This window comes from Aotus nancymaae, unplaced genomic scaffold, assembly GCF_030222135.1.
Source record: "Aotus nancymaae isolate 86718 unplaced genomic scaffold, 86718_ANA_hifiasm-v0.15.2.pri h1tg000033l, whole genome shotgun sequence".
NCBI lineage: Eukaryota > Metazoa > Chordata > Mammalia > Primates > Aotidae > Aotus > Aotus nancymaae.
The window spans coordinates 1425328-1451591 of NW_026988447.1; the positions used below are offsets into that span (position 1 = coordinate 1425328).

Below are 26264 nucleotides of genomic sequence, written 5' to 3' on the forward strand. Positions count from 1 at the left end.
GAAACTTTGCTTCGGAGGCCCTGCCAACGTGTCCTTCGCTTCAAGCACTCAGGATGTAAAAGCACCATACTTTGTGATACTATCCATCCTCTTTTTTTTTTTTTGAGACAGGGTCTTGCTGTCGCCCAGGCTGAAGTGCAGTTGCACAATCTCAGCTCACTGCATCCTCTGCCTCCCAGGTTCAAGCAATTCTCATGCCTCAGCCTCCTGAGTGGCTGAAACTACAGGCGCCTGCCACCACCACACCTGGTTAATTTTTGTATTTTTGGTAGAGACAGGGTTTTACCATGTTGGCCAGGCTGGTTGCATTTTTAAACTTTTAAATCTGAAAAGAATCTCGCTCTGTCGTCCAGGCTGGAGTGCAGCAGTGCAATCTTGGGTCCCGAGTTCAAACCATTCTGCCTCAGCCTCCTGAGTAGCTAGGATTACAGGTGCATGCCATCATGCCTGGCTAATTTTTGTATTTTTAGTAGAGACAGGGTTTCGTCATGTTGGCCAGGCTTGTCTCGAACTCCTGATGTCAGGTGATTTGCCTGCCTCGGCCTCCCAAAATGCTGGGATTACAAGCGTGAGCCACTGTGCCTGGGCAATACTATCTTCTGAGCCCCAACAGCAGGAAAACAGTTTCTCTACTCCTTTCCTTATTCCTCATAGGCAAATAAATGCAAGAATATTCACCAAGATCTTTAGTCATACAAAAATGAAGTGTCAGATACATTATAAAAATAATTTATTTATAGGTCTATGTTTATATAAATTGCTTTAACAGTCATTAAAGCATTATATGGGCTGAGATTTTAATACTATTTCCTTGTGAGGACTAAGTTTTAATTCCTGTGTATAATCTATGTCTGAAATACTATAAAAATACATTGCAAAAAATAATAATAATAAAATAAAATACATTGCAGGGAGTGGTACATACTGGACAGAGTTCCACATAATCCTATTCCTACACCTAACCCATTGTTTCTGCATATATTCCCTGAGAAAGAATATGGATGACTTTTAGTGGCAATTATATACTTTTCTTTAATTTTCACCTGGACAGACTAAAGATGAAATAGCACCTATTCTTGCAAGGCAAGGTCTAAACCAAACGGTAAGACAAGCTGGATCGTGTTCCCCTTCTTCCTTCAGCAGAGTCACTCTTGATTTTCCAGAGAACATCTTTTTCCTGGAAGTCAAGGTCTCCTACTAAAGTGTACCTCCTTGCCTGACAACCTCATTCCCCAACTCCACCAATCTCCTTCTATTAAACCTTGCAAAGTTCAGAATTCTATTTCCTGATATCATTTCTTTCTTCTGGCTTATACTGAGTAATCACAGATTATTCCTACCCTAAAGCGTAAGCAAGCCCTTTAGCCTATCTTTTCCCTTTAGACTTTATTTTGAAAAATTTCAAGCTGAAGAAAAAAAAAAATTGCTGGTCGGGAGTGGTGACTCATGCCAGTAATCCCTGTACTTTGGGAGGCCAATCTCGGCTCACTGCATCCTCCACCTCCTGGGTTCAAGCGATTCTCCTGCCTCAGCCTCCCCAGTAGCTAGGACTACAGGCGCGTGCCACCATGACCAGCTAATTTTTTTTTCTTTTCTTTCTTTTTTTTTTTAAAGATGGGGTTTCACCATGATGGCCAGGTTGGTCTTGAACTCCTGACCTCAGGTGATCCACCCACCTCGGCCTCCCACAGTGCTAGGATTACAGGCATGAGCCACCGCGCCCAGCCTTTTTTTGCATTTTTAGTAGAGACCGGGTTTCACTATGTTGGCCAGGCTAGTCTTGAAGTCCTGACCTCGTGATCCACCCGCCTCGGCCTCCCAAAGTGCTGGGATTGCAGGAGTGAGCCACCACGCTAGGCTGAAAGTGCATATATTCTAACTGATACCAAGGTTCTCTCTGAGAGCTGGTAACAACAGAAAATTTCTTTCTTTCTTTGCTTACATTTTTACAATCATGTATTTTTCTGAAAATTTCATTGAAGTTTTTTCTTTTTAAAACTCCATTTAAAAAGAAACAACGGCGCAGTGGCTCACAGCTGTAATCCCAGTACTTTGAGAAGCTGAGGTGGGAGGACTGGCCAGGAGGCCAGGAGTTCGAGGCTGCTGTGAGCTGTGGTAGTGCCAGGGCACTCCAGCGTGGGCAACAGAGCGAGACTCTGTCTTAATAAACAAATAAACAAACGCCGTAAACATTGCTTTGTTTTCCCATTAGTGAAATCTGTAAACATGTCATGGAAACTGGTATCTTTACTCTGCTCCTGTCCCTCTGCTGGTGGAGTAGGATTTTACCGCTGGTTCTACCTAGGCGTAGAGCTGTGTCTGCAAACAAAAATTAGGCAAGACCGAAAAAAAGTTAATGTTCTTAAAAGATGCAAGTGGGGCCCGAAAATAAATTCTTGGACTAGGAAGGCATCCTTTAATGCCCAAGTCTCCGGGTAAGAGCAAACCGACCGGCTAAGGCCAGAATCTCCAAGACCCGAGGTGGTGCAGGCGGTAGCCAACGCCCACAGCCCAGGTCCTCTGGGCCGGCACGCCCCTCCCACCACCTCAGCCAATCGGGGCTGAGGGGGCGGGGACCGGGCCAGCCGGGGGCGGGGACCGGGCCAGCCGGAGGCGGGGCAGACGCGGGAGGGGGTGTGTCTAAGGCGGGGCCTGGCAGGTCCCAGAAGGTGGCTATTTTCGCTGCCAGCGGCTTCCCAGCCCAGGTGGAGAGGCCGGGCTGGCCGGGGCTTCCACCTCTGGCGTCAGGAAATGGCGGCGGGGGGCAGGATGGAAGACGTGAGTGCACGGAGGCTGCGCGCCGCTGCCGGTCCCGGAATCTTCTTTTTCCTGTCTTGAGGCGCACTGGGCGGAGGCTGAGGGATGGAAACCTCCTTTGGCAAGTGCGGCCACGGCCGTAGGGGGCGCCGCCTGTGCCGGGGAGGCCTGGGCGCGGGGCTGTGGGAGGGCGCCGGGCGGCCGTGGAATCTGCGACACGCCGGGTCGGGGCTAATTTTCCCGGTGGAAACTGGGGCGGGCTCCCGGGCGGTGGGCGCGCGGCTCCAGGGGTCCCAGGCTGGCGCCCAGCCCACGTGCATGGCGCGTCTTTGGTCCCGGAACTGGCAGCTTCACGTGATGCGCGCCTGGCCTGACAGCCCTTCCTCCCCGCGAGTCTCGGGGCGCCAGGCCGCTGGGCTCCGCTCGGACGCCCCAGGGGCGCAGCGGGGCAAATCTCCCTTCCTGGCGGGGTCCCTTGCCTTGACTGTAGAGGCTGTGGACCTGGAGTGACAGCGACGCTCGGGTCGGGCGCCAGCGTCCTGCGGACAGACCTGTCGCTATCATCGCCTGAAAACCCACACGAGAGAAAAACAGTGTCATGTGCTGTTTTGAATCTAGCATGGTAGGAATGTAAAGGTTTTTAAATCTTTGATAGATTCAAACCGGATTACCAAAAAAACCCAGTGGCCTAGTTTACAGCGTGTGTAATACAGAATGATAGCATAATTACAAAAATCTTATTTCTTTCCTTAAGTATCATAAGACGTTTTTAGAGGAAACATGTATATATGTCAAGAATTAACTGGATTTTCTATTGGAAAGTAATAGAACTTTTGCTTTTGAGAAATGCAAAGTTGACAGTTACATTAAAGTACTAATTAGGGTTAATAAATTAGTAGGAATATTACTATGATCCTACTGAATGAAGTGCATTAGGAAAAGAAAGAAACGTGAAACAGTTCCAGCACTATGGTAGCTTAGATTCTTGAGCAGTGACCATAGTTAAGTAATCTTGATGAAATAAAAACCAAACATTTCTGAGACTAAAATTTTCTATTTTTTCCAGTTGAGAAAATGGAAAATTAACTGTAAGACCTGTAAGTAGACTTGAGACTCACATATATTTAAAGCAAAATCCATTGTTTCTAAGTTTTTAAGGGTGAACTTCATGAGCTGATAGTGTATGGAAAAAAATGAATATGTAAGAGGAAAATGAGAGACTCTTAGAAAAACCACGCAGTAAGTGCTTCTTGGTTGATACTGAGCTGCTCTAGCGTTCTTGGATCTGTAGCTTTTAGCTTTAGGATGCATACAGTATTAGAAATCTGCTTCATCAAACACGGAAGAACGGAGCAGTCTGGAAGGCCCATGTCTGTAATCCCAGCACTTTGGGAGGCAGAGGCAGGCGGATCACCTGAGGGCAGGAGTTTGAGACCTTAGGAGTTTAAGATCACCTAAGGGCAGGAGTTTGGCCAACATGGTGAAACCCTGTCTCTACTAAAAACACAAAAATTAGCCAAGCATGGTGGTGGGGGCCTCTAATCACAGCTACTCGGGAGGCTGAGGCAGGAGAATCACTTGACCCCAAAAGGCTGAGGTTGCAGTGAGCCAAGATTGCGCCACTGCCCTCCAGCCTGGGTGACAGAGCGAGACTCCATCTCAAAAATAAAAAAAAAAAGAAATAAAAAATAATTAGAGATTAATATTTTAACACCAATCACATATTGAAGTCACTTTAGATCTGACTAAGTCGCCTGCTTTTGGTATTTTGTAGACATGATTCCTAGCCTTCAGTAAAAAGCTAAAAATTGTGGACCATGCTTTGGGTGCAGACACTTAAATGGGTTGGATCAAAGACTTTGTGTTAGTAAGGATTCATTGTTTCCAAGCAGTGAAACCAACTCTGGCTATTAAGAAAAGGATTTATTTGAAAGGCTATAGGGTGAGTAAATGCCAAGGCCTCTGAAAGGACCCAAACAAAGGCATCTCAAGGGATTGAAGGGAGCAATGGGAGTTCTTTCAGGGTCAACCCCAGAATAAATCTGCCTAAACCATGATCTTTCTTTTTTTCTTTTGAGACAGAGTCTTGCTCTGTTGCCCAGGCTGGAGTGCAGTGGTGCAATCTTGGCTCACTGCAACCTCTGCCTCCCAGGTTCAAGCGATTCTCCTGCTCAGCCTCCTGAGTAGTTGGGAATACAGGCATGTGCCACCAGGCCCGGCTAATTTTTGTATTTTTAGTAGAGACAGGGTTTCACCATGTTGGTCAGACTGGTCTCGAACTCCTGACCTCATGATCCACCCTTCTCAGCCTCCCAAAGTGCTGGATTACAGGCGTGAGCCACCAAGCCTAGCGATCTTTTATTGCTCATGGAGAGAGTTGGATTCACCCAACTGTTGTTTTGTTCCATGACCACTTCTAGGCCAGAGGAGGAGGAAGGTTATTGAAGGATGTTTCCACTAAGACTTAACGCAGTAGACAGTGGGTCCTCAAAGGAAATAGAGTTATTGTCACAAAAGAAGAGGGAAGAGTTGCCATGTGGGCAAAAACAATGGATATGTTCTATAGGTGGTAATACAGTTAATAACGGAAATGAGGCCGGGTGTGGTGGCTCACACCTGTAATCTCAGCACTTTGGGAGACCAAGGCGGGCGGATCACCAGAGGTCAGGAGTTCAAGACCAGCCTGGCCAACATGGTGAAACCCTATCTTTTAAAAAAAAAAAAAAAAAAAGGAAATGAAAAAATCATTTGGATTCAAGAGTCCTCTTCCCCTCACCTTTACTTGCAGATGGTGAGTTAATAGAATGACTGGGTGCTGCTTGTATGGTTAGGCTGCATATTTCCTATAGGATTCATGGGAAAGTAAATACTCATAAGTGACATAGAGAAGAAGCATATTATAGTCCCCAACTCCTTCACTGTAGTTAGAAAAAACAAAAGATACATACATGGAAAGGAAAACAATACAAGGCAACGTAAGAAATACTCCAAATGACTATTATGGGCAATATGTTTAATAGGAGTTTAAAGCAGAAGGAAAACTCTTAGGGCAAGTTTTATAGAGAGCATAAACTTGATTGGGACCTTGAAAGATGCATAGAATTCTGAAGAAGGCAAGAGAGGATATTTGTAGGGATCTATAGAAAGCTTATTTAGGCTAGACAAGGTGCATGAAAGTGACATAGTAGGAGATAAATAAAGTAGATTATTGTCTTATAGTGAAGGTTTCGATGCTAGCTTTGTTGAAATTTCCCAGGTCTGGCTAGATGTAGTGACTCATGCCTGTAATCCCAGCACTTTGGGAAGCTGAGGTAGGTAGGTCACCTGAGGTCAGGAGTTTGAGACCAGCCTGGCCAACATGGCAAAACCTCTTATCTACTAAAAATACAAAAATTAGCTGGGCCTGGTGGCACGTGCCTGTAATCCCAGCTATTCAGGAGGCTGAGGCAGGAGAATTGCTTGAACCTGGGAGGCAGAGATTGCAGTGAGCCCAGATCACACCATTGCACTCCAGCCTGGGCAACAAGAGGGAAACTCTGTCTCAAAAAAAAAAAAAAAAAAAAAAAAAAAAAGCAGTGGCTCACACCTGTAATTCCAGCACTTTGGGAGGCCAAGGTGAGTAGATTGCCTGAGCCTAGGAGTTCGAGACTAGCCTGGGCAACATGGTGAAACCCTGTCTCTACTAAAATGCAAAAAATTAGCCGAGCATGGCGACGTGCGTCTGTAGTCCCAGGTACTTGGGAGGCTGGAGCAGGAGAATTGTTTGAACCTGGGAGGCAGAGGTTGCAGTGAGCCAAGATGGTACCACTGCACTCCAGACTGGGCAACAGAGCGAGACTCCATCTCAAAAAGAAAAAGAAAAAAATTTCCCAGGTCTGAGGCATACAAGAAGTTGGGCAGCCTTTCATTCTCTCAACACACATACTGAACACAGCACCTGCTATGTGTTAAGTGTTAAAAATACAAAGAACATAATATAACAGTCTCTGCTCTTGTGAAGCACATTTTATTCTGACAATTTCAATACCATGTGCTTAGTATTGTAGGTTATAATACAGGTGTAAGAGAGTTTAGTAGGGACTTCCATTCCCAGCCAACATGGAATAACCAGGAATAGATGTACCATTGTGCCTGAAACAACCAAAAAACTAGATATAACATAAGATACAACACTTTGTGAGATATTGGACGTCAGACAACAAAGGGTAACAATCTCGGAAATGGGAAACAAATGCTGTGAACCCCATCACTGCCCCGGCTTACTGCCTTGAAAGAGTGCAGGCTGTGACAAGGAATGGGGAAACCAGGCAGAGCCCAGCAGATTTCTGAGTTAGCGAAATGGAGTTGAGGATCTGGGAGACAGAGGCAACTAGAGTTCCCAAGACAGAGCACCCAGAGAGGAGAGAGCTACAAAGAGGGAGGACCCTGAAGATCTGCATGGGGAGCCCCCCAGGCATCCAGTAGAGTGCTAATCAGGGCATGAGGAAGCTCTTGGAGGCCTCAAAAAGAACCACCTTAAAGGATTAGAAGGAACAGTTTCTCCATACCGGGCCAAGAATACTGCCTATTTCACCTACCAGCCAGACAAAAACCCCATAATTCACAGAACATGCAGGTGGAGTACTCAGAAAGGCCTTGTCTCAGTAGTGGAGTAGAATTAGCCCTAGATGAAGCCCACCTAATTTCTTAACAGCAAGATCAAAAAGATCAGACTGTTTCTAAGTGACTTCGCTGTACTCCAGAACAAAGTTTAAGAATATAGGAACACAGAAAATGTCCAGCACCCACGGAGGTAAAATTGGAAATATCTGGCATTCAATAAAAAATTATAAGGCATGTAAAGAGGCAGGAAAATATGAGCTGTACTGAGTCCATTGAAACCGATTCAGACATGACATATGCTAGAAATAGCATATGGACATTAAACATTATTATGAATGCTTCTGTATATTCAGAGGTTAAACGGAGGCGTGGAAGATACAAAGTGGACCCAGCTCAAACTTGTGTAGATGAAAACTACAGTGTCAGATGAAGAGTGCCGTAGGAATGGTGCTGAGGCTGGGAATGCTGGAAAGGCAGCACAGAGAAGGTGGTTTTGCTGGGACAAGCATTTGACAGGTGGGGAAGAATAAGTAGAGGTGGTGTAGAGATGGAAAGTGTTTCATGAAAGATGGATATGATAAGCAGGCAGCACCAGGAAGGAGGGAAATGGTGAGGGGCAAATCCCTGGGCGGTCACAGTGGCTCATTCCTGTAATCCTAGCACTTTGAGGGGCCAAGGCAGGTGGATTGCTTGAGCTCAGGAGTTTGAGACCAGGCTGGGCAACATGGTGAAACCCCATCTCTACTAAAAATACAAAAATCAGCTGAGCATATTGGAGTGTGCCTGTGGTCCCAGCTACTTGTAAGGCTGAGGTAGGAGGATCACTTGAGCCTGGGAGAGGGGCATGGAGGCTGCAGTGAACCGAGATCGTGCCACTGTACTCTAGCCTAGGTGACAGAGTGAGACCCGGTTTTTTTTTTTTTTTTTAAAAAAGGGTCAGGCACAGTGGCTCACGCCTGTAATCCCAGCACTTTGGGAGGCAAAGGAGGGGCGATCACTTGAGGTCAGGAGTTTGAGACCAGCATGGCCAAAATGGTGAGCCCTGTCTCTACTAAAAATACAAAAACTAGCTGGGTGAGGTGTCGGGCGCCTATAATCCCAGCTACTTGGGAAGCTGAGGCAGGAGAATCATTTGAACCCAGGAGGCAGAGTTTGCAGTGAGCTGAGATCATGTCATTGCACTCCAGCCTGGGCAACAGAATGAGCCTCCGCCTCAAAAAGAGAGAGAGAGAGCTTTAGAAGTAACTTGATTGTAAAGCGATAGACTAAGAATTTGGACTTTGTCCTGAGGACTATGGGGGTTGTATTAGGATTATCCAGAGGGACAGAACCAATAGTATATATGTATATGTAAAAGAGAGTTTACTAGGGAGAATTGGCTCACAAGATTACACAGTGAAGTCTCACGAGAGGCCACCTGCACGCCGGGAAAGGGAAAGTGGTAGTTGCACAGTCCAAGCACAAAACCCTCCAAACTAGGGAAGCCAACGGGGCAGCCTTCAGTCTACAGCCGAAGGCCTGAGAGCCCAGGCAAGCTGCTGCTGCAGGTCCCATCAGTCTACAGCCGAAGGCCTGAGAGCCCAAGCAAGCTGCTGCTGCAGGTCCCATCAGTCTACAGCCGAAGGCCTGAGAGCCCAGGCAAGCTGCTGCTGCAGGTCCCAGAGTCCAAAGGCCGAGGAACCTGGAGTCTGATGTCTAAGGGCAGGACGGAAGGAAGCAAGCATCTGACACAGGAAAGAAAGAGAGCCAGAAGACCCAGCAAGCTGCTTATACCCCCATTCAGTGCTTGGTCCTAGCTGCATTGGCGGCTGATTGGATGGTGCTCACCCATATTGAGGGTGGGTCTTCCTCTCCTAGTCCACTGACTCAAATGTTTGTGTCCTCACAGACATACCCAGAAACGATACTTTACCATCCATTTGATACCAGTAGTGACCATCACAGGGAGCTACCCAAGGGTTTTGAGGAGAGAAACACGAGTGTTTGTCTTGGAAGAATTCTGGCAGCAGTGAAAGAGATTGCCAAGACCAGGAGACTGGAAGCTTCTAGTGAAATGGGAAATGGGAGGCCCTGGATTAAGATAGTGAGAATAGAGAGGAAAGAACAGGTTTAGGGGTTAGAATGGTAATGATTTTTTCTCTTTTTATCATGCCCCAGCCCTGAGTGGTTAGAATGGTAATTATTATAGGAGTAGTGTCTTTGTTTGTTTGGGTTGCTATAACAAAACACAGGTGGAATAATTTACAAATAGAAATTTATTGCTCACAGTGCTAGAGGATATGAAGTCCAAGATCAGGGTGCCAAGAGCCCTGGCGTGGGTTGCTCTCTGCTTTAAAGATGGCGTCTTCTTGCTGCATCCTCACGTGGTGGAAGGTGGAAGGGAGCTCATTCAAGCCTCTTTTATAAGGGCACTAATCTCATTTATGAGGGTGGAACTCTCATGGCTTAATTACTTCCCAAAGGAAAGTGGGGGACTATTGAGGGACACCAACATTTAGACCATAGCAGGGTGCAAGTGAAAAGTAAGAGTTAATAAAAAGGCTACGTGTGGTGGCTCACACCTGTAATCTTAGTACATTGGGAGTCCACTTGGGAGGATTGCTTGATGCCAAGAGTTCAAGATCAACCTGGCCAACATAGCGAGACCCCCATCTCATTTTTATTTTAAAATTTAAAAATATTTTTAAAAAAACAGTTAATAGGCTGGGCGTGGTGGCTCATACCTGTAATTCAAGCACTTTGGAGGCCAAGGCGGGCGGATCACCTGAGGTCAGGAGTTCAAGACCAGCCTGACCAACATGGTGAAACCCCGTCTTTATTTATAAAAAAAAGAACAGTTAATAAAGAGATAATAGTGGCTAATACTTATTGAGTGCTTTTCCTGTGTCAGGCAGTGTTAGGAGCACTTGCATGCCTGGTAACTCATTTAATATTTCTGACAGAGCTACAAAGCAGGTGCTATTATTAGTCTCCTTTTTAGATGTGAAAACTGAGGCATGAGAGGTGAAGTAACTTGCTCTCAGCTAGAAAGCAGTGAAACTTGTGCTGGAATCCAGGCAGTCTGCCCTTAGGAGCCTGCCCTTAACCACAGCTCTTACTGCCTTTGGTCACAGTTGATTCCCCATGTGTCCTGATAATCTCTTCCGATTAGCCCACGTCTTTGATGATGCCTGTAACCGAGTTAGAAAATACTGCAGAGACAGGTTTGGGGCACTCAATCATTCATCTATCAAATGTTTGCTGAGTGACAACCGTGAGACAGTGTTGGGTGCTGGGATTACAAAGACAAGAGGTGTAGAGTTAATGGGTCCAGTGAAGTCTAGTGGAGAAGAGATAAGTAAGAGACTATCACAGGATAGTATGATAGAAGAGGCAAGCACAGAACACTTTGAAAAACATGGAGGGTAGCATGATCCAGATTAGGGGCATCCAGAAAAGCCACATGGTGGGAATTACCCCTTCTGAGCATGAAAGAATGCACAGACATTAGCTAAGGGAGGAGCAGTCTTGAAGCTCCAACATCTGCTGACTGAGAATGAGCTAGAGGCAGAGGGGTCTTGAAGAGAACAGGAGTAATCCAAATCATACCATGACTTATAGTAAACTAAACGGGAAGCAGTCTAGGCGTTGAAATAAAAGAGTTGGCCAACTGTGGTGGCTCACGCCTATAATCCCAGCACTTCGGAAGGCCGAGGCAAGTGGATCACCTGAGGTCAGGAGTTCGAGACCAGCTTGGCCAACGTGGCGAAACCCTATCTCTACTAAAAATACAAAAATTAGCCGGGCGTGGTGGCGTGTGCCTGTAATCCCAGCTACTCAGGAGGCTGAGACAGGAGAATCGCTTGAACCCTGGAGGCTGAAGTTGCGGTGAGGCGAGGTCAAGACACTGCACTCCAGCTTGAGCAACAGAGCAAAACTCCATTTCAAAAAAATAAATAAATAAGTACAGAGTAGTGTTGAATGCCTGTGACTGGAAATTGAGGAGCCCACTCCAGCACTCCAGAGCTGGGTTATAACCCAGATTACTGTATTTACCTTTGTTATCTTAGCACTCAACAGACATCCCTTACATCATTCATCCTAGTCCCTACTTCTTCCAGAATGAAGAGCTCTCATTCTTTGTAGCCAAATCCTATTTATGAATGCTTCATTTCCATCTCATCAGTGTAATTAGCTAACCTAATTTTTCTGCATTGTCCTCTGTGCTTTTCTTTTGCTGAATTATTATGTACTTCCCATGCACCATATTCTTTTTCTTTTTTTTAACATGTGGTGGGAACACTTAAGATCTATACTCTTAACAAATTAAAAGTATATACAGTGCAGTGTGTGTGTGTATATATATATATATATTTTTTTTTTTTTTGAGACTGAGTCTTGCTCTGTCACCCAGGCTGGAGTGCAGTGGTGCGATCTCAGCTCACTGCAACCTCTGCCTCCTGGGTCCAAGCGATTCTCCCGCCTCAGCCTCCTGAGTAGCTGGAATTACAGGTGCATGCCACCATGCCTGGCTAATTTTTTATATTTTTAGTAGAGACGATGTTTCGCCATGTTGGCAAGGCTGGTCTCGAACTCCTGACTTCAAGTAATCTGCCCACTTTGGCCTCCCAAAGTGCTGGGATTACAGGCGTCAGCCACTGCGCCCGGCCTTACAATGCACTATTGTTAACTATAATTGCTATTCCGTCATTGGATCTCTGTGCACTGTGTTCTATTGTGCATTCTTGCACCGTCGTTAACTATAATTGCTATTCCGTCATCGGATCTCTGTGCGCTATGTTCTACTGTGCATTCTTGTACTGTCGTTAACTATAATTGCTATTCCGTCATTGGATCTCTGTGCGCTATATTCTATTGTGCATTCTTGCACTGTCGTTAACTATAATTGCTGTACCGTCATTGGATCTCTGTGCACTGTGTTCTATTGTGCCTTCTTGCACCGTCGTTAACTATAATTGCTATTCCGTCATTGGGTCTCTGTGCACTATGTTCTATTGTGCATTCTTGCACCGTCGTTAACTATAATTGCTATTCCGTCATCGGATCTCTGTGCGCTATGTTCTACTGTGCATTCTTGTACTGTCGTTAACTATAATTGCTGTACCGTCATTGGATCTCTGTGCACTGTGTTCTATTGTGCATTCTTGTACTGTCGTTAACTATAATTGCTATTCTGTCATTGGATCTCTGTGCACTGTGTTCTATTGTGCCTTCTTGCACCGTCGTTAACTATAATTGCTATTCCGTCATTGGATCTCTGTGCGCTATGTTCTACTGTGCATTCTTGTACTGTCGTTAACTATAATTGCTGTACCGTCATTGGATCTCTGTGCACTGTGTTCTATTGTGCATTCTTGCACTGTCGTTAACTATAATTGCTATTCCGTCATTGGGTCTCTGTGCACTATGTTCTATTGTGCATTCTTGCACTGTTGTTAACTATAATTTCTATACCATCATTGGGTCTCTGTGCACTATGTTCTACTGTGCATTCTTGCACTGTTGTTAACTATAATTGCTATTCCGTCATTGGATCTCTGTGCACTATGTTCTATTGTGCATTCTTGCACCGTCGTTAACTATAATTGCTATTCCGTCATTGGATCTCTGTGCACTATGTTCTACTGTGCATTCTTGTACTGTCGTTAACTATAATTGCTGTACCGTCATTGGATCTCTGTGCACGGTGTTCTATTGTGCCTTCTTGTACGGTCGTTAACTATAATTGCTATTCCGTCATTGGATCTCTGTGCACTATGTTCTATTGTGCATTCTTGTACGGTCGTTAACTATAATTGCTATTCCGTCATTGGATCTCTGTGCACTGTGTTCTATTGTGCATTCTTGCACTGTTGTTAACTATAATTTCTATACCGTCATTGGGTCTCTGTGCACTATGTTCTACTGTGCATTCTTGCACTGTCGTTAACTATAATTGCTATTCCGTCATTGGGTCTCTGTGCACTATGTTCTATTGTGCATTCTTGCACTGTTGTTAACTATAATTTCTATACCGTCATTGGGTCTCTGCACTATGTTCTACTGTGCATTCTTGTACTGTTGTTAAATTGCTATTCCGTCATTGGATCTCTGTGCACTATGTTCTATTGTGCATTCTTGCACCGTCGTTTACTATAATTGCTATTCCGTCATCGGATCTCTGTGCACTGTGTTCTATTGTGCATTCTTGCACCCTCGTTAACTATAATTGCTATTCCGTCATCGGATCTCTGTGCACTATGTTCTATTGTGCATTCTTGCACCGTCGTTAACTATAATTGCTATTCCGTCATTGGATCTCTGTGCACTATGTTCTATTGTGCATTCTTGCACCGTCGTTAACTATAATTGCTGTACCGTCATTGGATCTCTGTGCACTATGTTCTATTGTGCATTCTTGCACCGTCGTTTACTATAATTGCTATTCCGTCATCGGATCTCTGTGCACTGTGTTCTATTGTGCATTCTTGCACCCTCGTTAACTATAATTGCTATTCCGTCATCGGATCTCTGCGCACTATGTTCTATTGTGCATTCTTGCACCGTCGTTAACTATAATGGCTATTCCGTCATCGGATCTCTGTGCACTGGGTTCTATTGTGCATTCTTGCACCCTCGTTAACTATAATTGCTATTCCGTCATTGGATCTCTGTGCACTGTGTTCTATTGTGCATTCTTGCACCGTTGTTAACTATAATTGCTATTCCGTCATCGGATCTCTGTGCACTGTGTTCTATTGTGCATTCCTGCACCGTTGTTAACTATAATTGCTATTCCGTCATTGGATCTCTGTGCACTGTGTTCTATTGTGCATTCTTGTACTGTCGTTAACTATAATTGCTGTACCGTCATTGGATCTCTGTGCACTGTGTTCTATTGTGCATACTTGTACTATTGTTAACTATAATTGCTATTCCGTCATTGGATCTCTGTGCGCTATGTTCTATTGTGCATTCTTGTATTGTTGTTTAGTCATCCTCGTCTTTGTCTCTTACCTCCCCAATGATAACCTAATCACCTTATAGTCTTTTACCCCGGGAAAAGTGTTACACGTAATAGTTTACAGTAAGGGTCTGCGATTGAGAGATTGTTTCGATTCATTTATATGGAGCAGAGACCTGGAAGAACTGTTGCTGTCAAAATCGTACCTTTAAACATGACTTGCTGAAATGTTTAGGTGACAGCCTCCACAAACTAAGTCTTTGTTGGCCGCTTGATGACATTACAAGTCTGTAGTTGTTTTCATTTAGAATCTAGTATCTATGCCAGGCGTGGTGGCTCATGCCTGTAATCCCAACACTTTGGGAGGCTGAGGCGGGCAGATCACGAGGTCAGGAGTTTGAGACCAGCCTGAGCAACATGGTGAAACCCCATCTTAAAAAACAAAAGGGAGAGACTCTGGTATCTACAAACTGAAGTTTTCTCAAGGGCCAATCTGGGTGATCTGTTTCCATTAGTACACTAAAGTATTTCTATCATAATGGAAAGCTTGTTTTAAGAACTCTTAATAAAGCCTCCATCAACTTTTAAAAATGTTGTGGAACCACCAGAGACAGTTTAAGAACTGCAACTCTGGGGCAGCAGACCCAGGAAAGAAATGGGGAGATGTAGGTCAGAGGATACAAAGCAGCAGATACAGAGGACGAGCAAGTCTACTGGAGTTACGTACAACGTGAGGGCTATAGGGAATAAAATTGTACTGTGTGTGGGATCCATGCTAAATGAGTAGATTTTAGGTGCTCTTGCCACAAACACAAATAGTGGATTACCATGTGAGATGTTGGATGTGTTAATTTGCTCCGCTATAGTAACCTTTTTACTATCTGTATATGTCCCATAACGTGTTATTTATCTTTTTTTTTCTTTTTTTTTTTTCCAAGATGGGATTTCACCATGCTGGTCAGGCTGGTCTTGAACTCCCAACCTCAGATGATCTGCCCACCTTGGTCTCCAAAGTGCTTGGATTACAGACGTGAGCCACCATGCTCGGCCTATATACCTTAAATATACATAATAAACCTTTTTTTTTTTCCTAACTAGAATAACCAGTTTAAATAAAACTTTTTTTAAAAATTGCAACTGGGCCTGATGTGGTGGCTCACGCCTGTAACCCCAGCACTTTGGGAAACTGAGGCAGGGGGATCACATGAGGTCAGGAGTTCAAGACTAGCCTGGCCAACATGGTGAAACCCTATTTCTACTAAAAATATAAAAAAAATTAGCTGGGCTTGGTGGCAGGTGCCTGTAATCCCAGCTACTCAGGAGGCTGAGGCAGGAGAATCACTTGGAGTGAGCTGAGATGGTGCCACGGATAACCTGAGGTCGAGAGTTTGAGACCAGCCTGACCAACATGGAGAAACCTCGTCTCTACTAAAAATACAAACAGTATCCCTCAGGAGAGAGGAAAATAAAAAAAAAAAAGAAAAAGAGAAAATAGAAAAAAAAGAAAAAGAGAAAATAGAAAAAAATACAAAAAGTAGCCGGGTATGGTGGTGCATGCCTGTAATCCCAGCTACTAAGGAGGCTGAGGCAGGAATCACTTGAACCCGGGAGGCAGAGGTTGTGGTGAGCTGAGATCACACCATTGCACTCCAGCCTGGGCAACAAGAGTGAAACTCTGTCTCAAAAAAAAAAAAAAAAAAATTGCAACTGTATGTAATTATTTCAACAATATAAGTAATGTTAAATAAATCAATATGTATGTTTTTAAGGCTTGAAAAAAAATATTTCCTTAGATCTCTTTACATATTAACTTGTTTATGAGAGGTAGATATAATTGTCTGGGCGTGGTGACTCATGCCTGTAATCCCAGCACTTTGAGAGGCTGAGGTGGGCGGATCATCTGAGGTTAGGAGTTCAAAACCAGCCTGACCAACATGGAGAAACTCCATCTCTAATAAAAAAAAAAAGAGAGAGAGAGAGATGTAGATATAATTGATTTAAGACTTCCTCTACCCGTTTAAAAACTTGTTTTCCCAAGATGTACATAGTAGTTATTCATAGGAGAGTATTTTTTGTTTTTTCTCTTTTTTTTTTTTTTTCTTTTTGACATTATTATTATTTTTTTAATTGGCTTTAGCCTGAGTGTGGTGACTCACATCTGTAATCCCAGCAACATGGGAGGCCTAGACAGAAGGATCACTTGGTGCCAAGAGTTCAAGACCAACCTGGGGCTGGGCGTGGTGGTTCACACCTGTAATCCCACCTCTTTGGGAGGCTGAGGCGGGTGGATCACCTGAGGTCAGGAGTTTGAGACCAGCCTGGCCAACATAGTGAAACCCCATCTCTACTAAAAATAAAAAAATTAACTGGGTGTGGTGGCACACACTTGTAGTCCCATCTACTCAAGAGAATTGCTTGAACCTGGGAGATGGAGATTGCAGTAAGCTGAGATTGCACCATTGCACTCCAGCCTTGGCAACAGAGCCAGACTCTGTCTCAAAAACAAACAAAAAACAAAATACAAAAAAAGCAAAAGACCAGCCTGGGCAATCCAGACCCTGTCTCTACAATTTTTAAAAAATTAAGTTTTAAAAATTGGCTTTAGGTAGGGAATGTGTTTTCTCGCCTTTAATTTGTATATGGTTAAAAAGCTCGGCTGGGCATGGTGGCTCACGCCTGTAATCCAAGCACTTTGGAGGCCAAGGCGGGTGGCTCACCTGAGGTCGGTAGTTCAAGACCAGCCTGACCAACGTGGTGAAACCTCGTCTAAAAAAAAAAAAAAGCTTTATAGTTTAGTAGATTTGTCTTCGAAACATAATCCAGAAAGTGGTGATTATAGCTTGCTTTCGTTTTTCTGCACCCCAGGGTTCCTTGGATATCACCCAGAGTATTGAAGACGACCCACTTCTGGATGCCCAGCTTCTCCCACATCACTCACTACAAGCTCACTTTAGACCCCAATTCCATCCTCTTCCTACAGTCATCATAGTGAATCTTCTGTGGTTTATTCATGTAAGTTGCTGGACGAAGGGGACCTATCCAGCGGTGATGTTTATAAAAAATATATAAGTATTTCAGAGGGCAGTTGTGCTGTATCTAGCAACATTTAAAACGGAGGGCACATGGCCGGGCGTGGTGGCTCACACCTATAATCCCAGCACTTTGGGAGGCTGAGGTGGTTGGATCACAAGGTCAGGAGATCAAGACCATCCTGGCCAACATGGTAAAACCCTGTCTCTACTAAAATACAAAAAAAAATTAGCTGGGCGTGGTGGTGCACACCTGTAGACCCAGCTACTTAGGAGGCTGAGGCAGGAGAATTGCTTGAACCTGGGAGGCAGAGGTTGTGGTGAGCCAAGATTGCACCACCGCACTCCAGCTCTGGTGACAGAGCAAGACTGTCTCAAAAAAAAAAAAAAAAGCCCACCAGTAAAATGTAGAACAGATGTCCTTAGGATATCCTAACAGCTGTGTCATGGGCAAAAAGAAAGTACATACATTTTTATCTATATCTTCAAAAAATTCATTGTGGATATATTGGCACACATGTAAAGATATTGCTGATAATAGCAGTGTTGTCCATCGTATCAAGAGACTACAAACTACTTGCTATCCAGAGGACACTGTGTGCCCATTCACACTCAGCCCCTATTTGCAGTTTTTAAAAGGGAGTTGAGAGGGCTGGTGTGCACCTGTAGTCCTGTATATAATACAATATTTCTAAGGACGGGCTTGGTGGCTCACACCTGTAATCCCAACACTTTGGGAGGCTAAGGCGGGCGGATCACCTGAGGTCTGGAGTTCGAGATCAGCCTGACCAACTTGAAGAAACCTGTCTCTACTAAAAATACAAAAAGTTAGCAGGGCATGGTGACACATGCCTGTAATCCCATAATCTTCACTTGAACCTGGGAGGTGGGGGTTGTGGTGAGCCGAGATCACACTATTGCACTCCAGCCTGGGCAACGAGTGAAACTGTCTCACAATAATAATAATAATTATTATAATAATAGAATATTTCTAAAAGCATTCACAGATCTGGTTAACACATGTTGCCTCTGAAATGAGGACCGAGGGCCTTTGTGGAAGTGACACTAATATGTTTTACTGTTTACTTTTGAGTACTACTTGATTTTTTAACCATGTATATATATTACTTTTTCGGTTACAAAAAAGATGCAGAAAAGTCTATATATGGTAACATAGGAGTTTATCAATTTACTTAGACCCAGGTAATAATGTTAAGCAGACAAATCAAGTTGCAGTGGAATAATACATACAATTTTTATATGATGACAAGATTGCAAATATCTGGCATTTATAAAAACGCATGTGTGAAAGGTCTAATTGCAGGCCTCACTGGTGGTGACTCCGCTGCCAGTCAGTTTAATCACTTCCTCCATTTCGATCATTGTAGATTTGGAAGAACTAGGGGTTATTGTTGTTATCTGCTGCAGTGTGAAAACCAAGAGGGCCCATTCTCACCACTCCTTGAGTATTTATGAGGATGGTGAATGGAGTTGATTGACTTGCTCAACCTCTGCTCAGCCTCCTACCGATAAGTTTGCCTGTCTGTAGGGACCATATGCCCCAGCACATTTCCCGGGTTCCCCTGCAGCTGGGATTCCTCTCCGGCGAGGTGTACTGTGGGAGATGAGTTTGGAACTGAATCACTGGGGAGAGAGGTGGTGTCCCCTTTCCTTGAGGGAACTAGTAGCTGTGGCATGGCTCCACCATGGCCTCCCAGTCCCCAGATCTCAGCTGAAGCACTTTCTTCTCGGTCTTACCATGTGCAGGGGTGGCCTTGTGGTTTCCAGATGGTGGCCTCTTTTTCGTCTTTCCTTTGACTTTTTGTATGACATACTCTGTACCAGCCTGGGTACCATAGCAAGAACCCCTCTCTATAAAAACTTTTAAAAAATTGGCCAGGTGTGGAGCCACGGGCCTGTAGTCCCAGCTACTCTAGAGACTGAGGTAGGAGGTTCGCTTGAGCCCAGGAGGTAGAGGCCGCAGTGAGCCGAGATCACACCACTGCACTCCAGCCAGGGCAGCAGGGCAAGACCGTATCTCACACAAAAAACAAAAGTACATTTAAACAAAACAAATCAAAAATACATTTAAAAACTCATTTATAAAAGTAGGATAGTGGAAGCTATAGGTATAAGAGTATATGCTGGGATGGTGGTTATTGCTTCTTAATTCCAAATATTGAACATTAAATCCTGCTGCTCTCCTTTCCGCCAGCTTGTGTTTGTTATTTTAGCATTTTTGACAGGTGTGCTTTGTTCTTATCCTAATCCAAATGAGGACAAGTGCCCAGGAAATTACACAAACCCACTGAAAGTTCAGACGGTCATAATCCTTGGGAAAGTTATTTTGTGGATTCTCCATTTACTCCTTGAATGCTACATCCAGCACCACCACAGCAAAGTCAGAAACCGAGGCTATAACTTGATCTACCGATCGACAAGGCATCTCAAGAGACTTGCGCTAATGATACACTCCTCGGGTACGTCCAGTTTTCTTTCAGCTACGTGGTTGCTTGAGGGGCAAAAATGACAGAAGAAAGAATATATGAAGTTTGATTGTAGAATCAAATGTATTCTCTCATTTTTGTAAGGGTGATGTGTGTTGTGACCACTAAAATTTGGATCACCTTAATGTCGTAAAGCTTTTCTTATGAAATATACAGCCTTAATTTTCATTTGAAAGCTGTTATTTGTTATGAACATGGTATCGCATATGCATATGTGAAATGTGGAACTATACCCTCTTTTGTTATCAGGTGATTTACTCATCTCACAAAGATAGAAATGCTATTGCTATTTGATGTTTCTACAAAGATAGAAATGCTATTGCTATTTGAGGATAAGGAAAGGGAATTATTTTATTTTATTTTTTCTGGGACAGGGCCTTGCTCTGTCACCCAGGCTGGAAGGCAGTGGTGCCATCATGGCTCACTGAAGCCTGGAACTCCTGGGCTAAGCAATCCTCTCACCTCAGCCTCCCAAGTAGCTGAGACTACAGGTACATACCACCATACCCAGCTAATTTTTTTAAAAAAACTTTTATGTAGAAACAGGTTCTCACTGTGTTGCCCAGGCTGGTCACTTGAATCCTGGCCTCAAACAATCTTCCTGCCTCAGGCTCGCAAAACACTAGGATTACAGTTGTGAGCCAGTCCTGGTGGGAACTTTTTAAAAATGAAGCTCAGTGCTTTTCTTGTGGTAGGAGACAGTAATGGTTAGTTCCTAGGAAAGAGGGACTGTTATGCAATGAGATGCATTATATCAAACAGAAAACCTGAAAAACACACAGTCCCTAATATATGAAGGCAAGACCAGAAGACCTATATAGGACCTAGAATGCACAAGTACCTGCTTTTCTTTATTGTTGCAGACTTTTTTTTTTTGAGACGGAGTTTCGCTCTTGTTACCCAGGCTGGAGTGCAATGGCGCGATCTCGGCTCACCGCAACCTCCGCCTCCTGGGTTCAGGCAATTCTCCTGCCTCAGCCTCCTGAGTAGCTGGGACTACAGGCATGCGCCACCATGCCCAGCTAATTTTTTGTATTTTTAGTAGAGACGGGGTTTCACCATGTTGACCAGGATGGTCTCGATCTCTTGACCTCGTGATCCACCCGCCTCGGCCTCCCAAAGTGCTGGGATTACAGGCTTGAGCCACTGCACCCGGCCTGTTGCAGACATTTTAAAGATTTAGTGGACTTAAATTGAACTTCTTTAGGTAAATTTGGCATTAAGCTATAGTAAATGGCTGGGCACAGTGTCTTATACCTGTAATCCCAGCACTTTGGGAGGCTGAGGTGGGCAGATCCCTTGAGGTCAGGAGTTTGAGATCCGCCTGGGCAACATGGTGAAACCACCTCTCTACTAAAAATATAAAAATTAGCCAAGCGTGGTGGCGTGCCCCTGTGGTCCCAGCTACTCTGGAGGCTTAAGTGGGAGGATTGCTTGAGCTGAGATGATGCCACTGTGCTCCACACTTTAGCCCTGGTGACAGAGTGAGACCCCATCTCAAAAAAACAAAAAAGAAAAAGTTGTAGTAAATAACTTAGTATCAATTTCTACCTTTTAGGAAGGTCCTGTTTTTCAATTTGAGTCCAGAATCAATCTTTAAAAATTTTGAATCCAGGCCAGATGTGGTGGCTCACGCCTGTAATCCCAACACTTTGGGAGGCCAAGACAAGAGGATCCCCTGAGGTCAGGAGTTTGAGACCAGCCTGGCCAACATGGTGAAACCCCATCTCTACTAAAAATAAAAACAAACATGAGCCAGGTGTGGTGGTGCATGTAGTCCCCAGCTACTCGGGAGGCTTAAGGCAGGACACTTGCTTGAACCTGGAAGGCAGACGTTGCAGTGAGCTGAGGTCGTGCCACTGCACTCCATCCTGGGCAACAAGAGTGAAACTCTGTCTCAAAAAAAAAAAAAAAAAATTGAATCCATATGTAGTCTTCCTACTTGGTGAGGGGTGGGGGTTGGGGGGCGGCAAGAAAAATAAAAAGAGAAAAAGAAAAAAAAAAATTTTTGGAATGCAGGCTGGGCACAATAGCTCATGCACATAATCCCAGACCTTTCGGAGGCCAAGGTAGGAGGATTACTTGAGGCAGGAGTTCGAGACTAGCCTGGGCAACCTAGTGAGCCCCCGTGCCATCTCTGCCAAAAATGAGAAATTTAGTGCTGTAACAAATGAGCACCAAGTTAAGTTTGAAAAAAAAAAAAGTTGGCTGGGTGCCGTGGCTCACACCTGTAATCCTAGCACTTTGGGAAGCCAAGGCAGGTGGATCACCTGATGTCAGGAGTTCGAGACCAGCCTGGCCAACGTGGTGAAACCCTGTCTCTACTAAAAATACAAAAGTTAGCTGGGCGTGGTGGCAGGCGCCTATAATCCCAGCTAATTGAGAGGCTGAGGCAGGAGAATTGCTTGAACCTAGGAGGTGGAGGTTGCAGTGAGCTGAGATCGTACCGTTGTACTCCAGCCTGGGTGACAAGAGCGAAAATCTGTCTAAAAAATAAATAAATAAATAAGGCTGGGCATGGTGGCTCATGCCTGTAATCCTAGCACTTTTGTTGGCTGAGGTGGGTGGATCACTTGAGGTCAGGAGTTTGAGACCAGCCTGGCCAAGATGGTGAAACCCTATCTGTATGAAAAATACGAAAATTAGCCGGGCGTGGTGGAGGGCGCCTATAGTCCCAGCTACTCAGGAGGCTGAGAGTCACTTGAACCCAGGAGGTGGAGGTTGTAGTGAGCAGAGAACGTGCCACTCCACTCCAGTCACTCCAATCTAGGTGACAGAATGAGACTCCATCTAAAAATAAATAAATAGGTAAATAAATGAATAAAAATAAAACAAAATAAATAAATTAGCCAATAAATTAGCCATGTGTGGTGGCCTGTGCCTGTAGTCCTAACTACTTGGGAGGCTGAGGTGGGAGGATCCACTTGAGCCTGGGAGTCCGAGCTATGATTATGCACCGCACTCCAGCCTCGGTGAAGGAGTGACATGCCCCTCTGTAAAAAAAGAAAATAAATTGAATGCAAATTAGAGACTTTTTTTTCCTCCAAAAAAAAGCTCTACAGAATTTAATATTTTTTTTTCTTCTCAGCAGGACAGAATTTAATTTTTTTTTTCCTTCTGTTCTGTTAGTACATTTTCTTAAAGGGCAGGCTGCAAGTTCATCTACTCAGTGAAATTCTCAGTGGAGGCTGAAGGGCTATGCTGTAGCAGAGAGAAGCAGTTTATAGAGATGGGTGATCTTGGCTGCTCTTGAAGCGGGAATATTTATTGCTTTCTGTCTCTTTTGAGAGTGAGTTTGAGAATGTTTAACTGTTGATATGCAGCACTCTCTTTTGGCCAGAAGATGTCAGGATAACACAAAAATTAAAGAAAAGAAAAAACTTTTAAACTACAACAGATCTTACAAATTATATTCAGTTTCTCAAGTGATGGAAATAGCATTTTTGAAGCTCACAAAGAGATTGTCTGATCTTTAACCTTCCCAAAATCTGCCTTTCAACTTCTTATTAAACATGTGAACCTTAACATGATCTATTTCTAAATACTTGGACCTTTAGAATCACAGGTGATATCACGTTTATGTGAAGACCCAGAAAATCAAATGGAATGGAGCAGGTATTTACCTTATTTCTGTTTTTAAAAATATTTTTTATTGGCCAGGTGCGGTGGCTTATACCTGTAATCCCAGCACTTTGGGAGGCCAGGGAGGGCGGATCATGAAGTCAGGAGATTGAGACCATCCTGGCTAATATGGTGAAACCCTGTCTCTACTAAAAATACAAAAAATTATCTGGGCGTGGTGGTGGGTGCCTGTAGTCCCAGCTATTTGGGAGGCTGAGGTAGGATTGAACCAGGGAGGCGGAGGTTGCAGTGAGCCAAAATCACACCACTGCACTCCAGCCTGGCTGACAGAGCAAGACTCCATCTTAAAAAAAAAAAAAAAGACAAGGTAAGTCTGTGGAGGTATAAGACTTACAAATAACAATACTGATAATATTAACTTCAGCCTGATACATTTCTTTTTTTTTTTTTTGAGACGGAGTTTCGCTCGTTACCCAGGCTGGAGTGCAATGGCGCGATCTCGGCTCACCGCAACCTCCGCCTCCTGGGTTCAGGCAATTCTCCTGCCTCAGCCTCCTGAGTAGCTGGGATTACAGGCATGTGCCACCATGCCCGGCTAATTTTTTGTATTAGTAGAGACGGGGTTTCACTATGTTGACCAGGATGGTCTCGATCTCTTGACCTCGTGATCCACCCGCCTCGGCCTCCCAAAGTGCTGGGATTACAGGCTTGAGCCACCGCACCCGGCCTTCATTTCTTATTTATTTATTTATTTATTTATTTATTTTGAGACGGAATTTTGCTCTTGTTACCCAGGCTGGAGTGCAATGGCGTGATCTCAGCTCACCACAACCTCCGCCTCCTGGGTTCAAGCAATTCTCCTGCCTCAGCCTCCCAAGTAGCTGGGACTACGGGCACGCGCCACCATGCCCAACTAATTTTTGCATTTTTAGTGGAGACAGGGTTTCACCATGTTGACCAGGATGGTCTCAATCTCTTGACCTCGTGATCCACCCACCTTGGCCTCCCAAAGTGCTGGGGTTGTAGGTGTGAGCCACCACACCCAGCCAAGCCTGATACATTTCGTTATTTTCTAGAGAAGAAAAACAATTATTTATTTTTGGATGAGGGTGGGAGAAAGGGCTTTGCTTTCCTACCAAGTAAAAATATTTGGCTGGGTGCGGTGGCTCACGCCTGTAATCTCAGAACTTTGGGAGGCCAAGGCCGATAGATCACAAGGTCAAGAGATCGAGACCATCCTGGTCAACATGGTGAAAACCCGTCTCCACTAAAAATACAAAAAATTAGCTGGGCATGGTGGCGCACGCCTGTAGTCCCAGCTACTCAGGAGGCTGAGGCAGGAGAATTGCTTGAACCCAGGAGGCAGAGGTTCTAGGGAGCCGAGATCGCGCCATTGCACTCCAACCTGGGTAACAAGAGCGAAACTCCACCTCAAAAAAAAAAAGAAAAATTTACCTAATTTACCTGTTGTTCTTCCTTAGATCCAAATACATTTTTTTTTTTTTGAGACGGGGAGTCTTGCTCTGTTGTCCAGGCAGGAGTGTAGTGGCATAAACTCAGCTCACTGCAACCTCCGCCTCCCAGGTTCAACTGATTCTCCTTCCTCAGCCTCCCAAGCAGCTGGGACTATAGGCATGCACCACCACACTCAGCTAATTTTTGTATTTTTAATAGAGACAGGGCTTCACCGTGTTGGCCAGGGTGGTTTCAAACTCCTGACCTAAGGTGATCTGCTCACCTCAGCTTCCAAAGTGCTGGCATTACAGGCATGAACCATTGCACCCAGCCTAATATTTGATAGAGTTCAAAATGTATTTGGGCCAGGTGCGGTGGCTTACGACTGTAATACCAGCACTTTGGGAGGCTGAGGCAGGTGGATGACTTGAGGTCAGGAGTTCGAGACAGGCCTGGCCAACATGCTGAAACCCCATCTCTACTAAAAATACAAAAAAATTTAGCTAGGCATGGCTGAGGTAGTGGCAAGCACCTGTAATCCCAGCTACTCGGGAGGCTGAGGCAGGAGAATTGCTCAAACCTGGGAGGTGGAGGTCGCAGTGAGCGAAGATGGCACACTGCATTCCAGCCTAAGCCAGTAGAGTGAGACTCCATCTTAAAAAAAAATCAATTATTATTAGTTACATAGCCAAGTTGCATATTTGGGGCTCTTTTCCCATTAAAATGAAAACTTGGTCCTTCACTGAAAATATTTTACCCCATCTGATGGGTCCAGTCAAGCAGTGTTCCTTTCTGGGGCCTCAGTGTGAAGCCAGAGGCTGGGGACGTGCAAAAGTGCAGTTCAAGGGAACTGCTCTCAAAGGTAAATTTGCAAAGAATACTTATTTATAAAGCAGGTCCCAGTAGGAATTGTAGGGCCTGAGAGCGTAGTGATTGTGTCCTTCCTGCACACCCTTAGTTCTCAGGGGCCCACATTCTTTGGGAGGGCCCAGGGCTGTCTTAGTTGACTTGCGGAAATGCCTACTGGAGTCTGCACTGATATCTGGGCCTGGTGCCCTGCGGTGAGCCAGAGAGGCTAGGTCTCTCCTGTAGCATAGCATCTGGCTGCAAGTCCCCTGTGAGTTGTCTGGAGGAGGGGCTGCATAGCATGTGCCTGGAACTGAAAATCAGAATTATTGTTATAATAATGATAACTATATATGCCACTTACTGCATGTCTACTTAGGTATTGTTAGTTCATTTCTTCCCACCAGAACCCTGTGTGATAAGTATTATTTCCCCCGTTTTATACTGAAGGAGTTCAGATCTGGGTGAGATCATGGGTTTTGTTTCTAGGAGGCAGCAGGTCCTACCCTGGATCCCAGGGGTGGCAGCTCTCAGCTTGTGGTC

General features: G+C 44.6%; 1 protein-coding gene across 3 annotated transcripts in view; it reads left to right on the plus strand.

Moving 5' to 3' along the window:
- Window positions 1-2658: 2658 nt before the first annotated feature.
- The window catches only part of LOC135277775 (transmembrane protein 192-like), a 45518-nt gene continuing 21912 nt past the window's right edge, over window positions 2659-26264 (plus strand). For 2 of the 3 annotated variants that reach the window (XM_064383755.1, XM_064383757.1), the window contains exons 1-3: window positions 2659-2778; window positions 17168-17314; window positions 19547-19811. In XM_064383755.1, coding sequence (XP_064239825.1) covers window positions 2752-2778; window positions 17168-17314; window positions 19547-19811 — 439 coding nt within the window. In that variant the 5' untranslated portion in view covers window positions 2659-2751. Of the gene's footprint in view, window positions 2779-3236; window positions 3380-17167; window positions 17315-19546; window positions 19812-26264 lie in introns of those variants that run through there. The other variant, XM_064383756.1, reaches the window with a different exon arrangement.